General features: G+C 54.8%; 2 protein-coding genes across 2 annotated transcripts in view; one reads left to right on the top strand and one right to left on the bottom strand.

Annotated features, from left to right (window-relative positions):
• TP53BP1 (tumor protein p53 binding protein 1) overlaps positions 1-2344 on the bottom strand; it is an 89155-nt gene extending 86811 nt beyond the window's left edge. Inside the window, exons 1-2 of the mRNA XM_030842724.2 lie at positions 2205-2344; positions 986-1099 (exon numbers count right to left, since the gene is read on the bottom strand). The gene's annotated coding sequence lies outside the window, so the exon portion shown is untranslated. The remainder of the gene's footprint in view (positions 1-985; positions 1100-2204) is intronic.
• On the top strand, positions 1562-22032 carry MAP1A (microtubule associated protein 1A). The gene is made up of 7 exons (XM_030842722.2): positions 1562-1833; positions 2792-2893; positions 10912-10994; positions 11273-11413; positions 11639-19754; positions 19911-20131; positions 20468-22032. The coding sequence occupies exons 1-7, from the start codon at positions 1596-1598 to the stop codon at positions 20621-20623; spliced, it is 9057 nt and encodes a 3018-aa protein (XP_030698582.2). The 5' UTR covers positions 1562-1595; the 3' UTR covers positions 20624-22032.
• Positions 22033-22274: the final 242 nt, after the last annotated feature.

Here is a 22274-nt window from a genome sequence, read left to right as displayed (position 1 = left end):
TCTGGCTCTGCCTCCATGTGGCACTCTTTTCTGATTGCAGAAGAGGAGGCCGGCACATCTCTCTGTGCTCTTTGCCAGATTCAGATCTGCAAATTGTGGGGTGGAGGTATAGGAGAGCATTGTCTCATGCGTCATATAGGGTGAGGCATCCCCACCGTCTTATGTTCTGCCAGTACTATTTCTCCCTCTCTGCTACAAAAAGGATTTTCAGGGCCCTGTCCATTTTTAAAAACTGAGATGTAATTGACATATTATGTTCATTTCAGGTAGGGCCATATCCAAATTGCAGAATGGATTGGATATTTTGCTAAATACATGTTCCATGATAGGAACCAGGACTGCTGTGAGGTACTCAAAATGCAGACACTGTCCAATCCTCCTCAGGGCCTCCAGAGGAGGCCTCCAGTGGTTCACATGCAGCCTTGCTGAATCAAGTGCTGTGCTCCTTTCTTCCCTGTACATCCGGAAAGTATAAGGCAAATGGGACTCCAAAAAGTGCTGCTGGAGCCCTAGGGTGAAAGACAAGCTCTGATACATACACATACAGAATGATTCAGTATCCTGTGTAAAAGAAGACACTGGAGTGCAGAGTAGGTGGTGGAGACACACTGAGGAAAGGGGGAGGGTAGACTTACAGCACCACACCATTTTTACAAGGATGTTCCAGTCAGTCATAAAACAGTGCCAGCCTCCTCAGTCCTCTTTCACATCCCCTGGTTTTTCTTCTGTTTTGTTTTGTTTTGTTTTTAATTTTGGAAGGGTCAACCTCTTCACTGGTTCAAACACTGCCCCTTCTATTTTGAGAATTCCCTGGGGGAAGTAATACCATTGTCTCCCAAGGTTACCCAACTCACTGTGTCACATTACTTGCAGTTGGGTAGGTCTTCCCCGGGTTTTACTCAAACCCCCCTTGCTGCAGTCTGAGCTCATTGCACTCAGCAGAGATGGCGATGAGCCAACCACTATCTTCGGAATAACAACTCACCAGGGACTCAGGGCCGGAAGGTCATTCTGTCCCTCCAATACTGCACAGCCTTCCAGAGCACACCCAGGGCCTGAGGCAATGACGACAGAAACACCAAGGATGCAATGTAGGACCCTGGCAGGCAGTGACAGAAGGAAAAAAAAAAAAGCTCCAGACAATGATAATACAGACACACCGACAAAGAACGATGCACCCAAACAAACTCTGAGTCAGAGAGGGACAAGATGGCTCCCCTCGGTTCGGGCGAGGCTGCGGAATTGCCAGACAGCACTTATCCGGGAAATATCCTAACTAGAAGCTTCTTCTGGCGCCGAGGCAACAGACTCTCCCCGCCACCCGGCCCTCAGAGCCCCCATCCCTACTCAAGTCGGAGTGGGAGCTCCCTCTGGAAAACGACTGGGGGCGAAGGGGGACAGCCACGCCCCCGCCCCCCCAGGCACAGCGAAACCGCAGAGCCAGAGCACGCGGCCCCAGCCCGGCCCCTGCGGCGCCAACGGTCCGCCCCCTGACAGGCAGCAGCCAATGAGCGGCTCCTGCCGCCGGCCTTTAAGAACCGCGCGCACTCTCTCTGCAGCGGATGCTGCCGGCCTAGCACTCCAACGGAGTTTCCATGGAGACCGAGGCTGGGCCCTGGCGGCCTTTCGACGTTGCCATGGAGACAAGTCCCGGGCTAGGGCTCCGAAGCCCCGGCTCTCTGCTGGCTCAGAACCCCGCGGAGCCGCTGTGCGAGGCCGGAGCCGCGGTGGCGGCGGCACGCTGGGACCTGCAGAAACACTCTTTGCTCATCGTGATCGGCGATATCGGTACAGAGAATCAGCTGAGGGCCGTTCGGGCCCACCTTGAGCAAGGTGAGCTTGCTGTCCTGGCTGCGCTCGGAACATCCTCCATCCCGTGCTTCTCTGCCATGTGCATCCTCCATCCCTAGCGTGCACTTCCTGAGATCTGCGCACCCTGTTAATCTGAATCATCAGCCCCTGTCACCTGCATCTTCTGTGTCACGCGTTCATATCCTCCCAAGCTGCCAACATCTCACATCTCCATCCTTCCCGCACACCCCATGGCGTTCGCAGTCTCCCTGAGGCAGGCGGGAGCGTGGGGGAGGGGGGAGCTGGGCAGTGCCTGGGTGGGGGGCCCTCTGGTTACACCCCTCCCTCCCGCAGTGTCTTGGGCCAGAGGTCCTGAAAGTCGTCACCATCCCTTGGAGAGTCCACGTCCCTACCTTAGTTTCTTCTTTAGGGCGTCTGAACAGGAACAGGGTGCGTTTTGAACGCCGCAGACAAATCTCAAATATCCCAGTGCCAGCGTCCAACCTGAGAGAGTGACCTTCGTGGCCACAAGCTCCTCAGTCCTCCACTGCCTGTGGCGCAGTGCTGCGGAGCCACGTGCGGGTGGAAGCATGCCGCGGGGGAGTGAAGGCAAGGAGGGGGCCACAGAAGGAGAGTGTAGAATCCTACTTACCTGTATGGGGAAGGCAGTCCCTAGTATCTGGGAATGGGCCCTTGGGTGTCACTTCTATCACAATTGGGCAACTGCGCAAGAAAATTCCTACATACAAACTCGTTAATGACCAAATTTAGCCTAAACTCTGCACTTCTCCCTCTGGCTCAGCAAAGCCCAAGAAAGGCACAGGATGGGAGCTAGACATAGGCACTAGCCACATTTCTTAAAGACATCAGAGAGGCTGATCATGGCAGCCGTCCTTATCCCCTCCCTCTCCTTACCCCTTCTGTGAGCTTGGAAATGCTCCCACAAGTCCAATCCCTCTGACCTTATCTAGGTCCCTCTTTGTTTCTTTTTCTCTCACAGGGATTCTCTCCTGGAATATTGATTTATCATCCATTGACTTGAACCAACAATTGAGACTCTTCATTACCCGGCATCTAGCTCACTTCTCCTCAGAGGTCAAAGGTTAGGACCAGTGTCATTTGTCTCAGTCCTTTGGGTGAGGGCTGGTCACAAAAGAGCAGAAGTCCACTCTCCCTGGCAGAACTGGCCTTGTGGGAAGTTTGGGTCAGGGAGGGAGGGACTCCTGAGAGGAAAGTTGTAAAGCTCCTTAACTATCCCCACATACCCAGTGCACTTCGCAGACAGATGGTATGATGGTGGAGGAAGCCTGGAGAACGTAATTTCTACTTGAGAAGAGGGTGGGTTATGGACAGCCACTGACTTGCAGTAAGGGAACGTGGTACCTCTTGAGTGATCAGTCATCTCCCAAGTAAAAATTCCTTTTTTTTTGTTTGTTCCCCTTTCTGTATGCCCTGGCCTCCTTGCTTCCCTTTGCAGAGACCCTTGAACCTCCCACTCACCTTCCCAGATCCTTGCTTAGCAGTTTCCCTCAGGCTGCACAGCCTATCCTCCAGGTTTCAGGGTTTCTGCCTCCTCCTTTGGCTCAGTCAACAGATGTCCAGAGCAGAGCAGAAAACTTGTACCAAAGGCTGATGAGCCCATGAAATCCAGAGTGGAAGCAGGGTTTCCTGGATTTACTGCTGCAAGAACTAGTCATACTTTGAGGTTTGGCACTGAAATCAAAGTTCACAGGATGCAGCTTCCCATTCTGCTGTGTGGGAGAAATGGTCAGGAATTTGAGAAAATAATATTTTAGGAGTTATTATTCCACGACAATATCTGTGGGGAGACTGCAGAAAGCCCTACACCCCTTTATAAAAGTGCTGGGCATCTGCTCATGTTATTGGTAAATGTTGACAAACCAATTCATACACCAGTGTCTTTACGGGATATAAATCCACCCAACTCAACAGTCACTGCCATCAAATGACTGAATTCGTATCTTATACAGATAATTCTCAATTATCCAGCATAATAGATAGTCACTTTCCTTCTTTTCCTGCTTCTCCTGCTAACTGCCACATGGTTGGTCATTTCCCTGATCACCTACTCCTCTGCTGCTCCTGGAGAGAGAAGACATGGTTAATATGACTAATGCTCCATTATCTTAGGAATATGTGCAGCATTTTAAAAATGTGAGTCTGGCATCTTCTTGATGTGACTGGCTTCCTATGAAGGTAACCAGTCACTGTTTTGAGACTGCCTTCTGTTTAGTATTATTCATTTCATGGCTTCCTCCATTAGCTCTAATAATTTTAAAATCAACAGTTTTACCACTTGATTAATCCTAGGAGCTTTGGTGCAAGGCTGGATAAAGGGACGGCAGCATGAAATTAATGACTGAACTGAAGTTTGGGAGTGTCTGCTGATGTTATTAATTCACACTGAATTCTCCAACCTTGTCCTTTTGGACACGGATGTAAGAGTAGGATGCCTTCTGGAATGATGTAAGAATGAATAGAACTTAAACCAAAACACCTAGCCATTCTTCAGATTAAGATTTGGGGATGCTTGGGAAAACGCTTACAGGGAGATGCGTAGTTACTCTCAGGGACCTCTCAGAAACAAGCACTGATATACAAGCACCTACTAGATCTTCTCAAGCAAAGAGTTTTACCATGGTGTCCTCAAGAGGCTTAGGGCCATTATACCCAAGATCAGGGCTTACTTTTGAGATTTTTAGGTTTGGACATTTTCATGGTGGCCTGTGTATGTCCCTGGAGAATAGTGGAGAATTTCCTGGAAAACCCCACAAGGCCCAAGACAGCCACAGCCCCACCCCTGCTGGCTCCTCTTTCAGCTGTCCCCGCAAACAACAGCCCAGAGCAGCTGCAGACACTTCCCCTCCCTTCAGCCTCCATTAGTGGGGAGGCAGAGGGAACCAGGCTGCTGGGATGGGCTCAGTGGAATATGCTAGTACCTTATGATTTAATCCTTTCTGCCCATCCCATAGGCTGGGCCACCATCCCTCTCACCTCTCCTCAAGCCCTGGGCCAAAATGTTGAAAAGGAGGACAAAAATTTATCTTGCTATGATGGGGAGAGTGTAATCATTCCTGCCACTACCCCCTACACACACACACACACACACACACACACACACACACACACACACACATCATTCCTGCCACTACCCCCTACACACACACACACACACACACACACACACACACACACACACACACACACACACACACACACACACACACACACACACACACACACACAAGGAGGGGACCCTTCGATGGAGCGTCAGTGGCCCAGCTCCTTCTAGTGGTCAAATGTGGTAAAGGCTTTGCACCACTTTTGTCTCCAGTGGTGACTTGGAGCCTTCCTTTCTAACTCCTGCAAAAAAATCTGGAGCTTCTGAACATTTTAAAACAAACCCAGAAACGATTAGAACAGTGGGAAACTGAGCTTAAATAACACTCTAATACTACTTCTACTATTGGGCACATATAAGAAAGGGAGAGGGCTTCATAATTTATAATTCATGATGGATATTCTAGGACTAAAAAAACACAGGCTGAAGGACCAGTTTGGAAGCCTTCTGTCTGACTCTGCATCACCACTGCTGCACTCACTCAGGAAGTGTTAGTTCCTTTACTTCTGCAAACATGAAGACTATTCTGAATTAATACAACAGCTCATTGGCCTCTAGAACTGGGTTTTGCATTGCTGTCAGAAATAGGAAAGGAGGGACATGAAGAGTATTTTAAGTCCCTTCCTGCAGGCACCTCCCAGGCACCTGGGTTTACCTGGGAGCTAAGTTACTCTAGAGTTGAGATTCTGGTTTAGGATTTCCCTGATCACCTAGGTGACCTCTCATAAATCTTCCACAAAAGGGAGACAGACTTCCAGTGGTATTTGTGCATTGCAGGTTTAGGATTCTAGGAATGAAGGACTTTTTCATCTTTTATGTCATTCACTCCTCATAGCATTGTTGGAGGATGGTACTAATATTACAATCATTTTATAATTCAGGAAGCAAGCTTTCAGAGGGCTTAAGTGGCTTGTTGAAAAGCATGATTAGTAAAATGGTAGAGAGGGGTCTCAAATCCAGGACTTGCGATCTCACTTTGTGTCTGAGCTCAGGCTTCCCTCTCATCTTTGGCGTCTCACCATTTCATTGCAGCAGAGCCAAGGAACACAGCGGGTGGAGGTGTGGTTGTGGTGAGTGGCTGTTCAGAGGGTGAAGGCTGAAGGAAAACTCCACTGTGAGTTGGAACCTTGCCCAGGGTGTGGCCCTTGGGGGTAACAGCTGAGAATAAGGGTGGGCTCTGCGTTGGGCTGAGAAATGTTATTTTGTTCTCAAGCTACATGTCTACTCAAGTTTCCCTCTTTGCACACTCCAGAAAGCTCCAGAAAGCAGGGAGGAGATGGAAGGTTTGAGGTGGGAGGAAATAAGAACTATGAAGTTGCAGAAAGGAGGTGTTTCCCCTTTGTGATGTTCAGAACTCAGCCTGGTTTGTGTTGTATATCTCTGTAGCTGGCCTCCTCTATCCAAGTGGAGCTGTTGCCATGTTGCTGCTTTGCATCCCCGGATCTCAGCAAGGATTCCTCCCCCTCTGGAGTCCCCCTCCCCCCCTTGCACTGGTGACTCAGCTCCTCCTCTCCTCTGGTGGCAGTTTAGGGGGGATGGGGATGCTGAGAGCAGAGACTATTTTGGCTTCTCTGACCTTCAAAAGCTGCTCTTGGCAGCCAGGGGCAAGGGTGGGGCTGGTGCTGGGCTAAGAGTGGGTGGATGTCATTGTGAGGAAGGCAGTAGGAATCGGCCAGGACTGGGGAGGGATGATGGAAGGGAAGAGGGCAGGGGGAGATGAGCATTGCCCCGTTGGAACTGAGTGCTGGAGCTCTCCAGGTCCTCTCTTTGAGTCCTAGAGCACGTGTCACCAAATCTGAGACAGGGGTAGAGACTAAGGGAAACAGGGCCAATGTTAGAAGAATTAAGATCCTATAAAATGGAGACATCAAAGAGACATAGCAAAGTGCAGAGACAAGGAGAACAGGGACCCAACACCCTACAAAGTCATTACAAGATCTTTTTAGTCCAAAGAGTACTTTCTGTGACTTTTAATAATTGGCCTAGAGTAAGAAAATCTTGTACGCCTGGGGCCCTGGTGATTTTCCTTCATCCCTTTAACTATTTCACTGAAAGGCAGAAAGTGCCCTGAATCTTCAGAAAATGCCTCTTCATACCCAATGACCAAGAATCCCAAGTATCAGTGCCTGTGTGGTTGCTGTGCTGTGCTGCATCGGCACAGAATTGTATGCGGTCTTAGGGCCCCTGTGCCCCACCCCCGATGGGCTAGAGATGGACTAAGGACCATGTGTCCACTCCAGGATTTCAAACTACCCTCCAACCTAAAATGAGACTTATTTCTGCACTCCCACCCCATTTCTACAGCTGTGGCTCAGAAGCCAGCAGAGCTCAGCGCAACTCCCTCCCTTCAGTCGTCCCCAGCCTTCTCAAGTAGTCCCCCCTCACTCCTACCCCATGCTCTCAGGCCCCCAGCCTCTTTGTCTCCTGCTCCTCCAGGGATTGAAGGTCACTCCCTGAGTCTGAGGGGAGAGGCAGCAGATGGTTCCGGAGAGAAGGGGGGAGGGCCCAAGCAGCCCATACCTCCTACGTCCCCCCAGTGTGCAGCACAGGACTTTGGTCTTTTGGCTGATGCTAAAAGAATATTTCTTAACTAAGCGGGGTTGGGGGAGAAGGGCCCTGTGGGCCATTGGAGACCACCCTGGCTCTGAGCTGCTAGACAACTCCTCAGGTCCCATCCAAGCAGAAGCACCAGATCTCTGACATTGTGAAGGCAAAGAAACAGTTAAGTCTCCAGTGCCTCGTCATGGACCAGCCCCTCTTCCCCGCCCTGGCGCCGCCCTCACCATCAAGCGCCCCCCCCCACTCCCACCCCTAGTGCCGCAGACTCGTCCCCGAAGCTGCCGGCTGAGGCCGGAGCCACAGCCTCGATGAGGGTCTCTCTCCCACACCCCAGGGTAAGAACCGAACCGAACTAAAGGGCTTGGCATGGGGCACGGGGGATGCTGTGATAGGGAGGTGGGATGCGGGTAATGGGAATGGAGTTGATACCTCATCTGGTGTGTCTGGAACTAGCCCAGCGGGGTGGGCAGGGTGGGGGAACAGAGAGAGGAGATGAACTGGCTGTGGGGCCAGCCTGGACCCAGAACCAGGTGGAAGCCAATGGGGCCGGGACCGTGACAGGCCACCTCGCGGGCTGAGCTGGGCTGAGCTGAGCTGGGAGCCAGCCGCCTAGGGGCAGCCGCAGAGGGTGGTGTCACTGGCTCTGCCCCGAGGCCTGGGGCTCTGGTGGCGTTTGGGGGCTCTGTCTTTGGTGGGGGCAGAAGAATCTGAGGGAAAGGCGGATGTTATGGGAAGGCACCTGATGGGAGGGTCTCTGGGTGTCAGCTGCTAGATTGCTCAGCTGCTCTTATGCTGGGGGGTGAACGGGACTGCGAGTTTTTGCCAAGTATGGGAAGGTGGGGACACTATGGAAAAGAAGGAAGGAAAGGGTCATTAAGACGTGGCATGCGCCTCCTCACAGACCAACCTATTTGCAGCGTGCTCCCCACACCCATTCCCTGCGACGAGCTTGAAACTTGGGCCGCGAGCCCCCCTTTCTGGCTCCCTCCGGGGATGGAGAGGCCGCTCCGGAGATTGAGAGCACTCCCTCCCCAGCAGCGGCCCCGCATTCCCCGTCCTGTCAACCCCACAGGTTCCCAGTCACGGCCTCCCACCCCACCTCATCTTTGCTTCCCTTCCCAAGATGGGGGCTCTGAACAGAGAAGCCAGTTCCTTCTCCCTCTCTGCGTCCCCCCTCCCCGCCCCCCGTGTAGAGGCAGCCAAGAAAATGACTTGTCATGCTGGTGTGGGGGGGTGGGGGTGGGGGCGGAGCTGGAGCCTGAGCTCAGCGCGCACACTCACACTCGCTCACACACTGCGGCAGACTGCAGCTGCCCGGGCACCCCCCCTCCCCGGCCGCCTCCCTGCGGAGACACCTGCCCTCCCGCCCGCTCAGCCTCAGCACCCGCAGCCCACCCCCCAGCCCCATCTCTGGCAAAGGGACGGGCCCCTGCCTCACCAGGTGTCCTCTCCGAAGAAGGAGGGAAGACAAGTCAATTGCCTTCAGTGGGATCGCGGGTGGTGGGGGGGTGTAGAAGAGAGAAACAGGGCTTTCCCCCAGGCCTGAAAAGGAGGAGCACTAGGTGTAAACCATGTAGTTGCCAGTCACAACCTGAGAGCACATGGGTGAGGGGCAGGGTCTTGCGCCAAGGCAAGTACTGGGATCAGAGAGGTCTATGGTTATAAGCCAGTCTAGGGGACTGCAGGGAATGGTAGACTGGGGAAGGCGGGTAGTAGATAGAAAGCAAATCCATCCGTGCCCCAGATCTTTCTCTTTCTGGCCCTCCTAGTTCAAATGTGTGACCTTGTGTGTTCGTGGTGCGTGTGGCGGGTGGGTGTGGGGGGAGAGGAACTGCCCTTCTAAGCTAAACTGCTTAGAGCTAGCCTAGGGCCAGCCGCTCCCCGAACCATGGTGTATCCCTCATCCCTCACCTGCCCAAGCCCTGCCCTTGCGTGTCTCTGAGGTGCTTCTCATCCTCTGAACCGACCTCAAAGTGTCCCTCAACTCCCAAGTTAATAGAAAAGAACGCTTGAACTCCTCATGGGCCCCACCTACCCTGTGCGGGGCTTGGTCTTCTGACACCATCCCTAGTTCATTTCCCCCCGCAGCTGCAACTGCAGCCCAGTGCTGCCAGATCTGCCTGATCCTGGCACCATCGCTCTTCCGCTTAACAAAGGCCCTGGCCCCAGGGTCCTCTTGTCTGAGCCCCAGAAAGAGGAGAGAGCACTGGGTCACAGAAGAGGGTCTGGGGGACAGGTTATGTGTCCTCCCACCAATATCCTCCAGACAGCCCACTCCCCAGACCATCTGTTCAACTCCGTGTTTGTAAGGTAAATCCACTGTGTGCTGCAGTTGGTAAGGGCAGGAACGGGATGGCAGCATCCTTCTTCAGGATCTCCTGTCTAACCTGGCACTTTTTTTCTTTGCTGCATTGCTTGGTGTTTCATGTGAGCCTGGATAAGGGAAGTAGAGAGGGGATTTGATGGTGTACTATGTTCCTCCATAGCCTGGGGAATACTCTGAACTTCTCCTGCCTTATCTGTTTCTTGTTTGTGAATCCCAGACTCCCCTCTCCATGACAGAAGGCCCACAGGAGAGGTGCAAGGATGAGAGGAGAAACTGTTTGAAAGGGATGGGTTGTGGGGAGTGAACCAGGTCTTTCTGGAGCCTGGGGACATGAAGGTGAGGTGGGACGGGGAGCTGTGAAACCTTTGGTGGTGGAAACAGTATGATTGTGTGCATGTTTGTGAGTGCACGCTCAGCCTCTGAGGAACCAGAGCACAGAACAGGAGGTCCTATTTCTCCTCTGCACTGTAACCAACCCCCAAGGGTTTAGATAGCATAGACTTCTCTGAGTCTTTTCGAATGGGACTTCTGGCCTTGGATGGGGGTTTGAAAGGAGGATGAGGAGTCTGTACTCACTGCACAGAAGCACCCATCTCCTTATTTCCAGGCACTCTGGCAAGAAAGCCCAGGGGAAAGGCAAGCTAGTGAGGACAGAGCTGAATGAGGACCATCCTCCGAGAGGCCCTCCCTTCAGCTGAGCCCCCCGCCCCCCGCCCCCCCCCCCCCACCGGTCCCCAGGCAGCACCAGGAGCTTAGTGCTCGAGAGGGACAGACAGGGACAAAAGGTTCTTGTCTCCAGGGCAGTCTGAGGCGGGAGTTCCAGGCAGAGGGGGTGGCAGATGAAGGGAGGGAGAAGACAGCCATTGTGGGAGAGGGGAGGAGGAAAGCCTGAAAGGGAAGGGCTGCAGGAGCCAGTCCCTAGACCTTACTCAGCAGTAGCCAGAGTGGCAGGATCTCAGGATAAGCAGGCTTCTCTTTCCCCTAAGCCCCATTTTCTGACAGTGCATTCTTTCCTCTCCTGCCTTACACAATGCCTCTCCATTTTAGTCTATACCCACTTCCTTCAGTACAAATTCCTGCATCTCTCCCTCAGGCCAGAGGACCCTCTGCCACCAGAGTGAGATCCTAGAGACCATCGTCCTGGTAAACCCCAGTGCCGACAGCATCAGCTCCGAGGTAAGGCCAGGGCCTGTGCTTTGCCACGAGGGCCTGCCGAAAGTGCCGTAACCCACCCTTGCCAGTGCTACTGCTGTAAGGCCAGGAATTCCCGGACTTGGCTTTGAGCCATCCTCTCTCTGCCATCTAAGCTGCTTCACAATCCCAGCCCCATCCTGGAGGTGCTGTGGGGCTACCAGTGGGGAGCGTGTCCTTGCAGAACTGAGGGGGACCAGGAACATTCTGTGCCCTTCCCTGGGCTTCCTCTCTCTGTGACCAGTCCTCTCCTTCCACTCTAGGTTCACCACCTCCTTAGCAGCCCCTCAGCTCACAAACTACTGATCTTGAGTGGGCAAAGTTTAGAGCCTGGGGGAGATCTCATCCTACAGAGTGGCACCTACTCCTATCAAAACTTTGCCCAGGTCCTTCAAAACCCAGAGGTAAGTTCTATGTTTGAGTGTCTAGGAGGAACAGAACATGGGGTAGGACTAGAGCTGCGGGGAGGGATCCAAGGAAGGGAAAATCCCACATTCCTTGACCGCCAGAGATGCTGGCAGAATGGTAGGAGATCACCTCAGAGAGAGATGGAGATTAGCAGATTGAGTCTGAGTTGGCTTGCAATAACCCCAATGACCTGATCAGCCTTCTATCTCCCCTTCATCTAGATTGCCCAATTGCTCAGCAATAGAGACCCTGGGATCCAGGCTTTCCTCACTGTGTCCTGCTTAGGGGAGGGTGATTGGAGCCACCTGGGACTATCCAGTTCCCAAGAGACCCTGCACCTCCGGCTAAACCCTGAGCCCATGCTGCCCACCATGGATGGCGTGGCTGAGTTCTCCGAGTACGTCTCTGAGACCGTGGATGTGCCATCTCCCTTTGACCTGCTGGAGCCCCCCACCTCAGGGGGCTTCCTCAAGCTCTCCAAGCCATGCTGCTACATCTTCCCTGGCGGCCGCGGGGACTCTGCCCTCTTTGCCGTTAATGGTTTCAACATCCTGGTGGATGGTGGCTCTGATCGCAAGTCCTGCTTCTGGAAGCTGGTGCGGCACTTGGACCGCATTGACTCCGTGCTGCTCACACACATCGGGGCAGACAACCTGCCAGGCATCAACGGACTCCTGCAGCGCAAAGTGGCGGAACTGGAGGAGGAGCAGTCCCAGGGCTCTAGCAGCTACAGCGACTGGGTGAAGAACCTCATCTCCCCCGAGCTTGGAGTCGTCTTTTTCAACGTGCCCGATAAGCTGCGGCTGCCTGATGCCTCGCGGAAGGCCAAGCGCAGCATTGAGGAGGCCTGCCTCACTCTGCAGCACTTAAACCGCCTAGGCATCCAGGCCGAGCCCCTCTACCGTGTGGTCAGCAACACCATCGAGCCGCTGACCCTCTTCCACAAGATGGGTGTGGGCCGCCTGGACATGTACGTCCTCAACCCTGTCAAGGATAGCAAGGAGATGCAGTTCCTCATGCAAAAGTGGGCAGGCAACAGTAAAGCTAAGACAGGCATTGTGCTGGCTAATGGGAAGGAGGCTGAGATCTCGGTGCCCTACCTGACCTCCATCACTGCTCTGGTGGTCTGGCTACCAGCCAACCCCACTGAGAAGATTGTGCGTGTGCTTTTTCCAGGGAATGCTCCCCAGAACAAGATCTTGGAGGGCCTGGAAAAGCTTCGACACCTAGACTTCCTGCGCTACCCCGTGGCCACGCAGAAGGAGCTGGCCACTGGGGCTGTGCCTGCCAACCTCAAACCCAGCAAAATCAAACAGCGGGCTGATAGCAAGGAGAGCCTCAAGGCCACAACCAAGACAGCCGTGGGCAAGCTGGCCAAACGGGAGGAGGTGGCCGAAGAGGGAGCCAAGGAGGCCCGCTCAGAACTGGCCAAGGAGTTAGCCAAGACAGAGAAGAAGGTAAAGGAGTCATCTGAGAAGCCCCCAGAGAAGCCTGCCAAGCCTGAGAGGGTGAGGACAGAGTCGAGTGAGGCACTGAAGGCAGAGAAGCGAAAGCTGATCAAAGACAAGGTGGGGAAGAAGCACCTGAAAGAAAAGATATCAAAGCTGGAAGAGAAAAAAGACAAAGAGAAGAAAGAGATCAAGAAGGAGAGGAAGGAGCTCAAGAAGGATGAAGGAAGGAAGGAGGAAAAGAAGGATGCCAAGAAGGAGGAGAAGAGGAAAGATACCAAACCTGAGGTCAAAAAGATTTCCAAGCCAGACCTGAAGCCCTTTACCCCTGAGGTACGTAAGACCCTCTACAAAGCCAAGGCCCCCGGCAGAGTCAAGATGGAGAAGAGCCGGGCTGCCCGTGGGGAGAAGGAGCTGTCCTCTGAGCCCCGGACACCCCCAGCCCAAAAGGGGGCTGCACCATTCCCAACAAGGGAGCTGGCCTTGTCTTCACCAGAGGATCTCACACAGGACTTCGAGGAGTTGAAGCGTGAGGAGACGGGGTTGCTGGCTGAACAAAGGGACACAGGACTAGGAGAGAAACCACTCCCCCCAGACACTGCAGAGGAGGGACTCCCAAGCACATTGGCCCCGGGGGCACCACCCTCTGTCCCAGGGCTGGAACCAGAAGAGCCTGTGATAAAGGAGAAAGAGGCTGTCCCAGACATCCCTGAGGAACAAGGCAGCAAGGACAGAGGCCCAGACTCTGGGGCTGAAACAGAGAAAGAGAGAGCCCCCTGGGAGGATAAAAAGGCAAAGGAATCAGAGGGGATCCCCGACAGAAAAGAATCCAGAGAGGAAAGTGAACCTGAGGTAAAGGAGGATGTGATAGAGAAGGCCGAGTTAGAGGAAATGGAGGAGCTGCACCCTTCAGACGAGGAGGAAGAGGAAGAGACAAAGGCTGAGGGTTTTTACCAAAAACATAAGCAAGAAGCCTTGCAGGTAACGCCAAGGGGCAGGGAGGCTCTCGGGGTCCAGGAACTAGGACTCCAAGGCAAGGCCCCTGAGAAGGAGACCTCGTCATTCCTAAGTAGCCTGGCCACCCCTGCAGGAGCCACTGAGCACGTCTCTTACATCCAGGACGAGACAATCCCTGGCTACTCAGAGACCGAGCAGACTATCTCGGATGAGGAGATCCATGATGAGCCGGAGGAGCGTGCAGCTCCACCTAGATTTCCTACAGGTACCTATGACCTCCCTGGGCCTGAAGGTCCTGGCCCCTTTGAGGCTAGCCAGCCTGCAGACATTGCTGTTCCCACCACCCCCAGCAAAGGCTATGGAGCGCCAGAGTCGGAACTCACCTACCCCCCCAACATGGTGGCCGCCCCTCTGGCTGAAGAGGAGCATGTGTCCTCGGCCACCTCAATCACTGAGTGTGACAAGCTTTCTTCCTTTGCCACATCTGTGGCTGAGGACCAATCCGTGGCTTCACTCACAGCTCCCCAGACAGAGGAGACAGGTAAGAGCTCCCTGCTGCTTGACACGGTCACAAGCATCCCCTCCTCCCACACGGAAGCCACTCAGGGCCTGGACTATGTGCCATCAGCTGGTACCATCTCACCCACCTCCTCACTGGAAGAAGACAAAGGTTTCAAATCACCACCCTGTGAGGAGTTCTCCGTGACTGGGGAGTCAGAGAAGAGAGGAGAGATTGTACAGAGAGGCTTGTCTGGAGAGAGAGCCGTGGAAGAGGAAGAGGAGGAGACCACAAATGTACAGATGTCTGAGAAACTTCACGATCAGTATGAACCCCTGATGTTTGCTGCCCCTGGCCACACCCTACATCCCGGGGAGCCAGCCGTTGGAGAAGCGGAGGAGCGCTGCCTCAGCCCAGATGACAGCACAGTGAAGATGGCCTCTCCCCCACCATCTGGCCCACCCAGTGCCACCCACACGCCCTTTCATCAGTCCCCAGTGGAAGAAAAGTCTGAGCCCCAAGACTTTCAGGAAGCAGACTCCTGGGGAGATACTAAGCGTACACCAGGTGTGAGCAAGGAAGATGCTGCAGAAGGGACAGTCAAGCCAGGGCCTGAAGAGGGCACACCAGAGGAGGAGGGAACGTTGCCTCCTCCCAGGAGCCCCCAGGCCCAGGAAGCACCCATCAGCATTGTTGGAGGACATGCAGGCTGTACTGTCCAACTGCTGCCAGAAGAGGACAAAGCAATAGTCTTTGAGACTGTGGAGACGGGAGAGCCCACAGGGCCGATTCTGGAAACAGAAGCCCTTCCCAGAGATTTGAGTACATCACACCAAGAACCTGGTGAACCTCAGAAAGATGAGGTGCTCCGGTTTCCTGACCGAGGCCTCTCCCCTGAAGAGGTGGAGTCCCCCTCTGTCCTCGGCGTGGTCTCCCCAGACACTGCCGACCGAGAAGCCGTCCCTAGGTCTCCCTGTGGCCTGACAGAGCAGCACCTACACAAAGACCTTTGGCCACAGGTATCTCCAGAAGACACCCGGTCGCTTTCTCTCTCAGAAGAGAGTCCCAGCAAGGAGACCTCTCTGGATATCTCTTCTAAGCAGCTGTCTCCAGAAAGCCTTGGCACCCTCCAGTTTGGGGAACTAACCCTTGGAAAGGAAGAAAAAGGGCCTCTGATGCAGACTGAGGACACCTCTCACCGCCTAGCCCTTGTGTCTATTCCAGAAGCCCGTGCAGCCACAGTGTTACCTCCCACAGATGGGACCGGTGGATACGCTGCACAGGCAGACGTCACAGATGAGAGCCCTGACAGAAAATTACCTGCCAGCTCCTTCTCTCACTCTACACTGTTGGGAGATGGGAAGCAGTCACCTGGAATGATCACAAGCCCTGGTGAACACATTCTGACACCTGATAGCTCCCTCACCAAGAGTCCTGAGTCCTTGCCAAGCCCTGCCATGGAGGATATTGCCATGGAGTGGGAAGATAAAGTTCCAGAGTTGAAAGACGGACTCCCAGAGCAGAAGGAGAAGGGACCTGAGCCAAAGGATGAAGTCCTACAGCAGAAGGACAAAAGTCTGGAGCAGAAGGATACTGTCACAGAGCAGAAGGGTACAGCCATCTATCGCAAAGACGAGGTTCTGGAAGAAAAGGACAAGGCTGTGGAACAGCAGGATAAGGCTTTGGAACAAAAAGGCAGAGACTTAGAGCATAGGGACACAGCCTTGGAACAAAAGGACAAGGCCCTGGAAGGAAAAGACAAAGACTTAGAACCTAAAGACAGAGACTTAGAACCAAAAGACAAGACCTTGGAACAGGAGGACAAGGTCCCAGGAGAGAAAGATGAAATCTTAGAACAAAAAGTCAGAGACTCTGAACATAAAGACAAGGTTCCAGAGGACAAGGTCCCTGAACTGAAGGGCAAGGCCTTAGAACAGAAAGATGAAGCCCCTGAGCAGGACAAGGCCCTGGAACAGAAGGACAAGGCCTTGGAAAAGAAGGACCAGGCTTTAGAACAAAAATACTTGGCCCTAGAACAGAAGGGTGAAGCTCTGGAACAAAACATTTGTCCAAAGGCTGTTGAACAAAAAGACAAGATTCTGGAAGAGAAGGACAGAACTCAGGAGCAGGAGAGTCCTGTGCAGGAGGATAAAACCATGACACTAAAGGAGAAGATCCTAGAGGAAAAATCTCCAGAAAAAGTCAACGCTGTGGGACAGAAGGAAGAAGCTCTGCTGGAGAAGACCAAAGCTCTGGGGCTGGAAGAGAGCCCAGTGCAGGAGGACAAGGCCCGGGAGCAGGACGAGAAGTACTGGAAGGAACAGGACGTGGTCCAGGAGTGGCAAGAAACATCTCCAGCCAGAGGAGAGCCAGCTGGAGAACAGAAGGAGCCTGCCCGGACATGGGAGGACACATCTCCTGAGCAGGAGGACAGGTACTGGAGGGGCACAGAGGATGTGGTCCTGGAACAGGACACATACTGGAGGGAGCTGAGCTGTGAGCGGAAGGTCTGGTTCCCTCATGAGCTGGGCGGCCAGGGGGCCCGGCCACGGTTCACAGAAGAGCGGGAGAGCACTTTCCTCGATGAGGGGCCGGATGATGAGCAGGAAGTGCCCCCCTTGGAGCCTACACCCAAGAGCCCCTGGGCCTCAGACTTTAAGGGCTTCCAGGAGCCCTCACCACAGAAGGAGCTGGAGGTGGAGCGCTGGCTTGCTGAGTCACCAGTTGGGCTGCCACCAGAGGAAGAGGACAAGCTGACTCGCTCCCCTTTTGAGATCATCTCTCCTCCGGCCTCCCCACCTGAGATGGTTGGACAGAGGGTTCCGCCAGCCACAGGACAAGAGAGCCCTATCCCAGAGCCTAAGCCCATGCCACCCATGAGGAATGAGCCCACCACCCCGTCATGGCTGGCTGACATCCCACCATGGGTGCCCAAGGACAGACCCCTGCCCCCTGCACCCCTGTCCCCAGCTCCAGCTCCCCCAACACCTGCCCCACAGCCACTCACTCCTGCGCCCTTCTCTTGGGACACAGCCGAGTATGACAGTGTGGTGGCTGCAGTGCAGGAGGGGGCAGCTGAGTTGGAAGGCGGGCCGTACTCCCCCCTAGGGAAGGACTACCGCAAGGCTGAAGGGGAAAGGGAAGAAGAAGGTGGGGTTGGGGTTCCTGACAGCAGCCCCCTCGGGTCAAAGGTCCCAGAGGCCAGCGCGAGCCTTGCCTCTAAGGAGCCCGAGCAGACCGAGCCAGAGCAGAGAGAGCCCACACCCTATCCCGATGAGCGAAGCTTCCAGTACGCAGACATCTATGAGCAGATGATGCTCACTGGGCTGGGCCCTGCATGCCCCACTAGAGAGCCTCCACTTGGAGCAGCTGGGGATTGGCCCCCACACATCTCAGCCAAGGAGGAGGCTGCTGGCCAATGCACATCTGCAGAGAAGGAGCTTTCATCTCCTGTCTCACCCCATCGCCTCCAATTCGACACTCCAACCTTCAGCTATGCAGCTCTGGCGGGACCCACCGTACCCCCCAAGCAGGAGCCTGAGCCAGGGCCAAGCGTGGATCCCAGCCTCACCCCACCTGCAATACCCCCCCGTGCTCCTATCCCCCAGAGCAAAGGCCCAAGCCCCCCACTTAATGGTAACATCCTGAGCCATAGCCCAGATAGGAGAACCCCATCCCCCAAGGAACCAGGCCGTGGTCACTGGGATGACAGCACGAGTGACTTGGAGCTGGAGAAGGGGGCTCGGGAGCAGCCTGAGAAAGAGGCCCAGTCCCCAAGTCCCCCGCAGCCCATGCCTGCAGGCTCCTCTGCCCTGTGGCCTGAAAGTGAGGCACATACCAGCCCTTCCTTGGACTCCCACCTGGGTTCTGCCCGACCCAGCCTGGACTTCCCTGCATCAGCCTTTGGCTTCTCCTCATTGCAGCCAGCTCCTCCACAGCTGCCCTCTCCAGCAGAACCCCGCTCGGCACCCTGTGGGTCCCTTGCCTTCTCTGGTGACCGAGCTTTGGCTCTGGCTCCAGGGCCCCCCACCAGAGCCCGGCATGATGAGTACCTAGAAGTGACCAAGGCCCCCAGCCTGGACTCTTCACTGCCCCAGCTCCCATCACCCAGCTCTCCCGGGGCCCCTCTCTCCAGTCTTCCGCGACCTGCCTCACCAGCCCTATCTGAAGGCTCCTCTTCTGAGGCCACCACACCTGTGATGTCGAGTGTGGCTGAGCGCTTCCCTCCCGGCCTGGAGGCTGCTGAACAAGGGTCTGTAGAGCTGGTCCCAGGAATGGAACCAGCTGCCCATGGCCTCTGGGACCTCACTGCTCTGAGCCCAGCACCTCCAGCTTCACTGGACCTGGCCCCAGCTCTGGCTCCAAGCCTGCCTGGAGACATGGATGAGGGCACCCTGCCCTGCCGCCTGGAGTGCTCAGGGGCAGCCACCAAGAAGCCAAGCCCCTTACAGGGCCCCTCCAGGGATCGTGCCACCAATGGCCCAACTGAAACCAGCCCCAAGCCCCCAGGCCCTGCCCCAGCTGAGGCTGAGAAAGGAAAGGCTGAGGCCTGTCCCGCCTGGGAACGTGGGGCCTGGCCTGAGGGAGCCGAGAGGAGCTCCAGGCCTGACACGCTGCTCTCCCCGGAGCAGCCACGGTGCCCTGGAGGGGCCTCTGGAGACCAACCTAGAAGTGTCTCCCCTGAGATGGAGGCTGGGCCCCAGGGATGTACTGCTGAGCCCCGGCCGCATCGTGGGGAGCTCTCTCCGTCCTTCCTGAACCCACCTCTGCCTCAATCCACGGATGACAGTGACCTCTTAACTGAGGAAGCTCGGCTGGTAGGGAGAGGAGGGCGGCGTCGGGTGGGGGCTGCAGGGGCCACAGGGGGCCCCTGCCCCGTGGCAGATGAGACACCCCCGACGTCAGTCAGCGACTCGGGCTCCTCGCAGTCAGATTCTGACGTTCCACCAGAAACTGAGGAGTGTCCATCCATCACAGCTGAGGCAGCCCTCGACTCAGATGAAGATGGGGACTTCCTGCCTGTGGACAAAGCTGGTGGGTTTAGTGGGACTCACCATCCCAGGCCTGGCCATGACCCACCCCCTATCCCCCAGCCAGACCCTCGCCCAGCCCCTCCCCGCCCTGACGTGTGCATGGCTGACCCCGAGGGGCTCAGCTCAGAGTCTGGAAGGGTAGAGAGGCTACGGGAGAAGGAGAAGACACAGGGGAGAGTCGGCCGCAGGGCCACAGGCAGGGCCAAGCCAGCGTCTCCTGCCCAGCGTCTGGATCTTCGGGGAAAACGCTCACCCACCCCTGGTAAAGGGACTGCAGATCGAGCATCCCGGGTGCCACCCCGACCACGCAGCACTCCAAGCCAGGTCACCCCAGCAGAGGAAAAGGATGGACACAGCCCCATGTCCAAAGGCCTAATCAATGGACTCAAGGCAGGACCAAGTAAGTATAACATGGAAAGTGGGAGAGATTGTGGTTTGGGGCTGGGTGTGGCTGGTCAAGGGCTCCAGTGGAAGAGAGGGAGGGTGGGAGGGAAGAAGAAGGTTGCCAAAAGAGTTCTGCTTTCCCTCTACAATGAGTTCTGTGTTGTCTCTACAGCGGCCTTGGGTTCCAAGGGCAGCTCTGGCCCCCCTGTATATGTGGATCTTGCCTACATCCCGAATCATTGCAGTGGCAAGACTGCTGACCTTGACTTCTTCCGACGAGTGCGTGCATCCTACTATGTGGTCAGTGGAAATGACCCTGCCAATGGCGAGCCGAGCCGGGCTGTGCTGGACGCCCTGCTGGAGGGCAAGGCCCAGTGGGGGGAGAATCTTCAGGTGAGTGGCAAGAAGCACCAAGGAGGTAGTCTGGTCAAACTTTACTCAGAGGCAGCAATGGAACACAGTCTCTATTTATAAAAGGACTGAGGGGCACTTCCCTGGCGGTCCAGTGGTTAAGACTCTGCGCTTCCACTGCAGGGGGCGCAGGTTTGATCCCTGGTTGGGGAACTGACATCCTGCATGTCGCGCAGCGCGGCCAAAAAAATAAATAAAACATAATAAAATACAAGGACTGAGTTCTTTCTCCGGGAGTGGGACTACATCCTGGACCATCAGGTGCCCCATCCCCCGACTTCACATCCTCACCTCAGGCATGTCTTGTCTCCCACCTAGGTAACTCTGATCCCTACTCACGACACGGAGGTGACTCGTGAGTGGTACCAGCAGACTCATGAGCAGCAGCAACAACTGAACGTTCTGGTCCTGGCGAGCAGCAGCACCGTGGTCATGCAGGATGAGTCCTTCCCAGCCTGCAAGATTGAGTTCTGAAAGAACCACTCTCCCTTCCCCAAGGATCTGCTCCCACAACCCCCTTAGAGAATGGCTAATGCTGAGTCCTTTGGGGTTGAGGGACATGGGAGTTGAGGGGGGCGAGGGGGACAGGATGTCTAGTGGGAACTTAGGCTGGACTAAACGGGAGGGGTTGTGCCTCCCCTTCATCCATGCCTGAAAGGAGTCTCAAAACCAAAGGTAACAGGATTAGGATAGGGGGAGGGTGCAAAATTAGGATACAAGGTCATATGATGCCTGAGAACCCTGGAGTGACACCCTCTCTTAGCACTGCCTAATGCTGGTGTTGGGTGGGGAGTGAGGATGGATCTCAGAGAGCAACCTCCTCCCTCATGGAGGGAGATCATATCCCCAACCCCAAGGACCTCTTTATCTTAATCTATGTATTTAGCATCCCAAGGAAGGATTTCCAATAGTAATTTATGTGACCTGGGGGCAGGATACTGTCAGTGAGGTTGCCAGAGCTGCATCCTTTCCTCCATCTCCCATTCCCTTCCCCACCAGAGTCTGGGTCCCAGCAGGGTTCTGGGGGTATGCTGCTGCTACACTGTCCCACTGCTTCTCTCCGTATCTGAATGTTTCAATCCAAAACTTGAAGCTCTTTTGACCAACAGATTGGTGAGAGAAGAAAGGAGCTTATCCTCCCGGCCCCTGCTTCATACCATTCACATCCCAGAGCTGTGCCCAGACCAGGCCTACTGGGCAGCACAAAGGAGCAAGGAGAGCCCAGCCCCAATCGCAGACTTCTTCCAAGCTCCCTGACCTTATGAAGTTTTCACCCACCCATTCCAACTCTCCTGATCCCTTCTCATACCTGCTTGGCTTATCTGCATGTGGTCACCTGCTGTGGCCTGGTGTGTAATGGGTTAAAAAGCCACTGCCTGACATCCTAACATTTGACACCCCAGCAACGTGTGACTCCCCCAACATTCCACTATGCCATCCTGCAGCTGAAATGGGAACGCTGGCTGCTTTTCCAGCCCCAGACTCTTGGACAGAGGATCGGGGAGGTGGAGGCCATGCCAGAGGACTTGGGGAAAATGAGAGGGAGGAAGGAAAGAGGGAGAGGAAGCTGAGCTAGGTCTTAACTCCTACTGAGTGAGATGAAAACAGGCCGAAAATACCACCCCAGGAGAGGACCTCACCCCAAGCAAGCCAATAAGCAGCCCTGCCAGACGACTGCAGGACTGAGAAATCCAGACGCTCTTCAGGGCTCAGCTTCTCTGCCAAATGACTGTGTGGAAACCAAAACGAGACCACCTGTGTTCTTCCTAGCTCCCACCCTCTCGTGCTGCTGTGCTCTGCTCCCTCCCACACGTCCCTGCTACAGTTCCCAGCTGCTGTGACGGAGCCACCTCCAACTCTAACAATAAATCAAGTTCATTACAGACGCCGTAGTGCTGCTTAGGCCTTTTCTGACTCCACACGTTGCTTAGTTGCTGGGCCCTGGCTTCTAACTCTCTGCTTCTACCAGCATGGTCATTTATCTTGATGCCTTTGATGACTGGAAGCAGTTCCAGGACCCAGGGAAGCCAGAGAATATAGGGCAGGTGAAGGGAGAAAAAGTTATGGGAAGCCAGCATTATTTCTGAAAATAGGTGAGAATGCCCAAGTATGGGTAATAGGAACT

This window comes from Globicephala melas, chromosome 2 (genome assembly GCF_963455315.2).
Source record: "Globicephala melas chromosome 2, mGloMel1.2, whole genome shotgun sequence".
NCBI lineage: Eukaryota > Metazoa > Chordata > Mammalia > Artiodactyla > Delphinidae > Globicephala > Globicephala melas.
Note: the sequence above shows the minus strand (reverse complement) of the source record. Positions and strands in the feature narration are given on the sequence as shown.

Excerpts from the sequence above, each read along its gene's own strand:
- MAP1A (XM_030842722.2), top strand. The coding sequence starts at position 1,596 with ATGGAGACCGAGGCTGGGCCCTGGCGGCCTTTCGACGTTGCCATGGAG. Across the intron at positions 1,834-2,791 it reads TCGGGCCCACCTTGAGCAAG|GGATTCTCTCCTGGAATATT; the intron begins GTGAGCTTGCTG and ends TTTCTCTCACAG. Across the intron at positions 10,995-11,272 it reads CCGACAGCATCAGCTCCGAG|GTTCACCACCTCCTTAGCAG; the intron begins GTAAGGCCAGGG and ends CTTCCACTCTAG.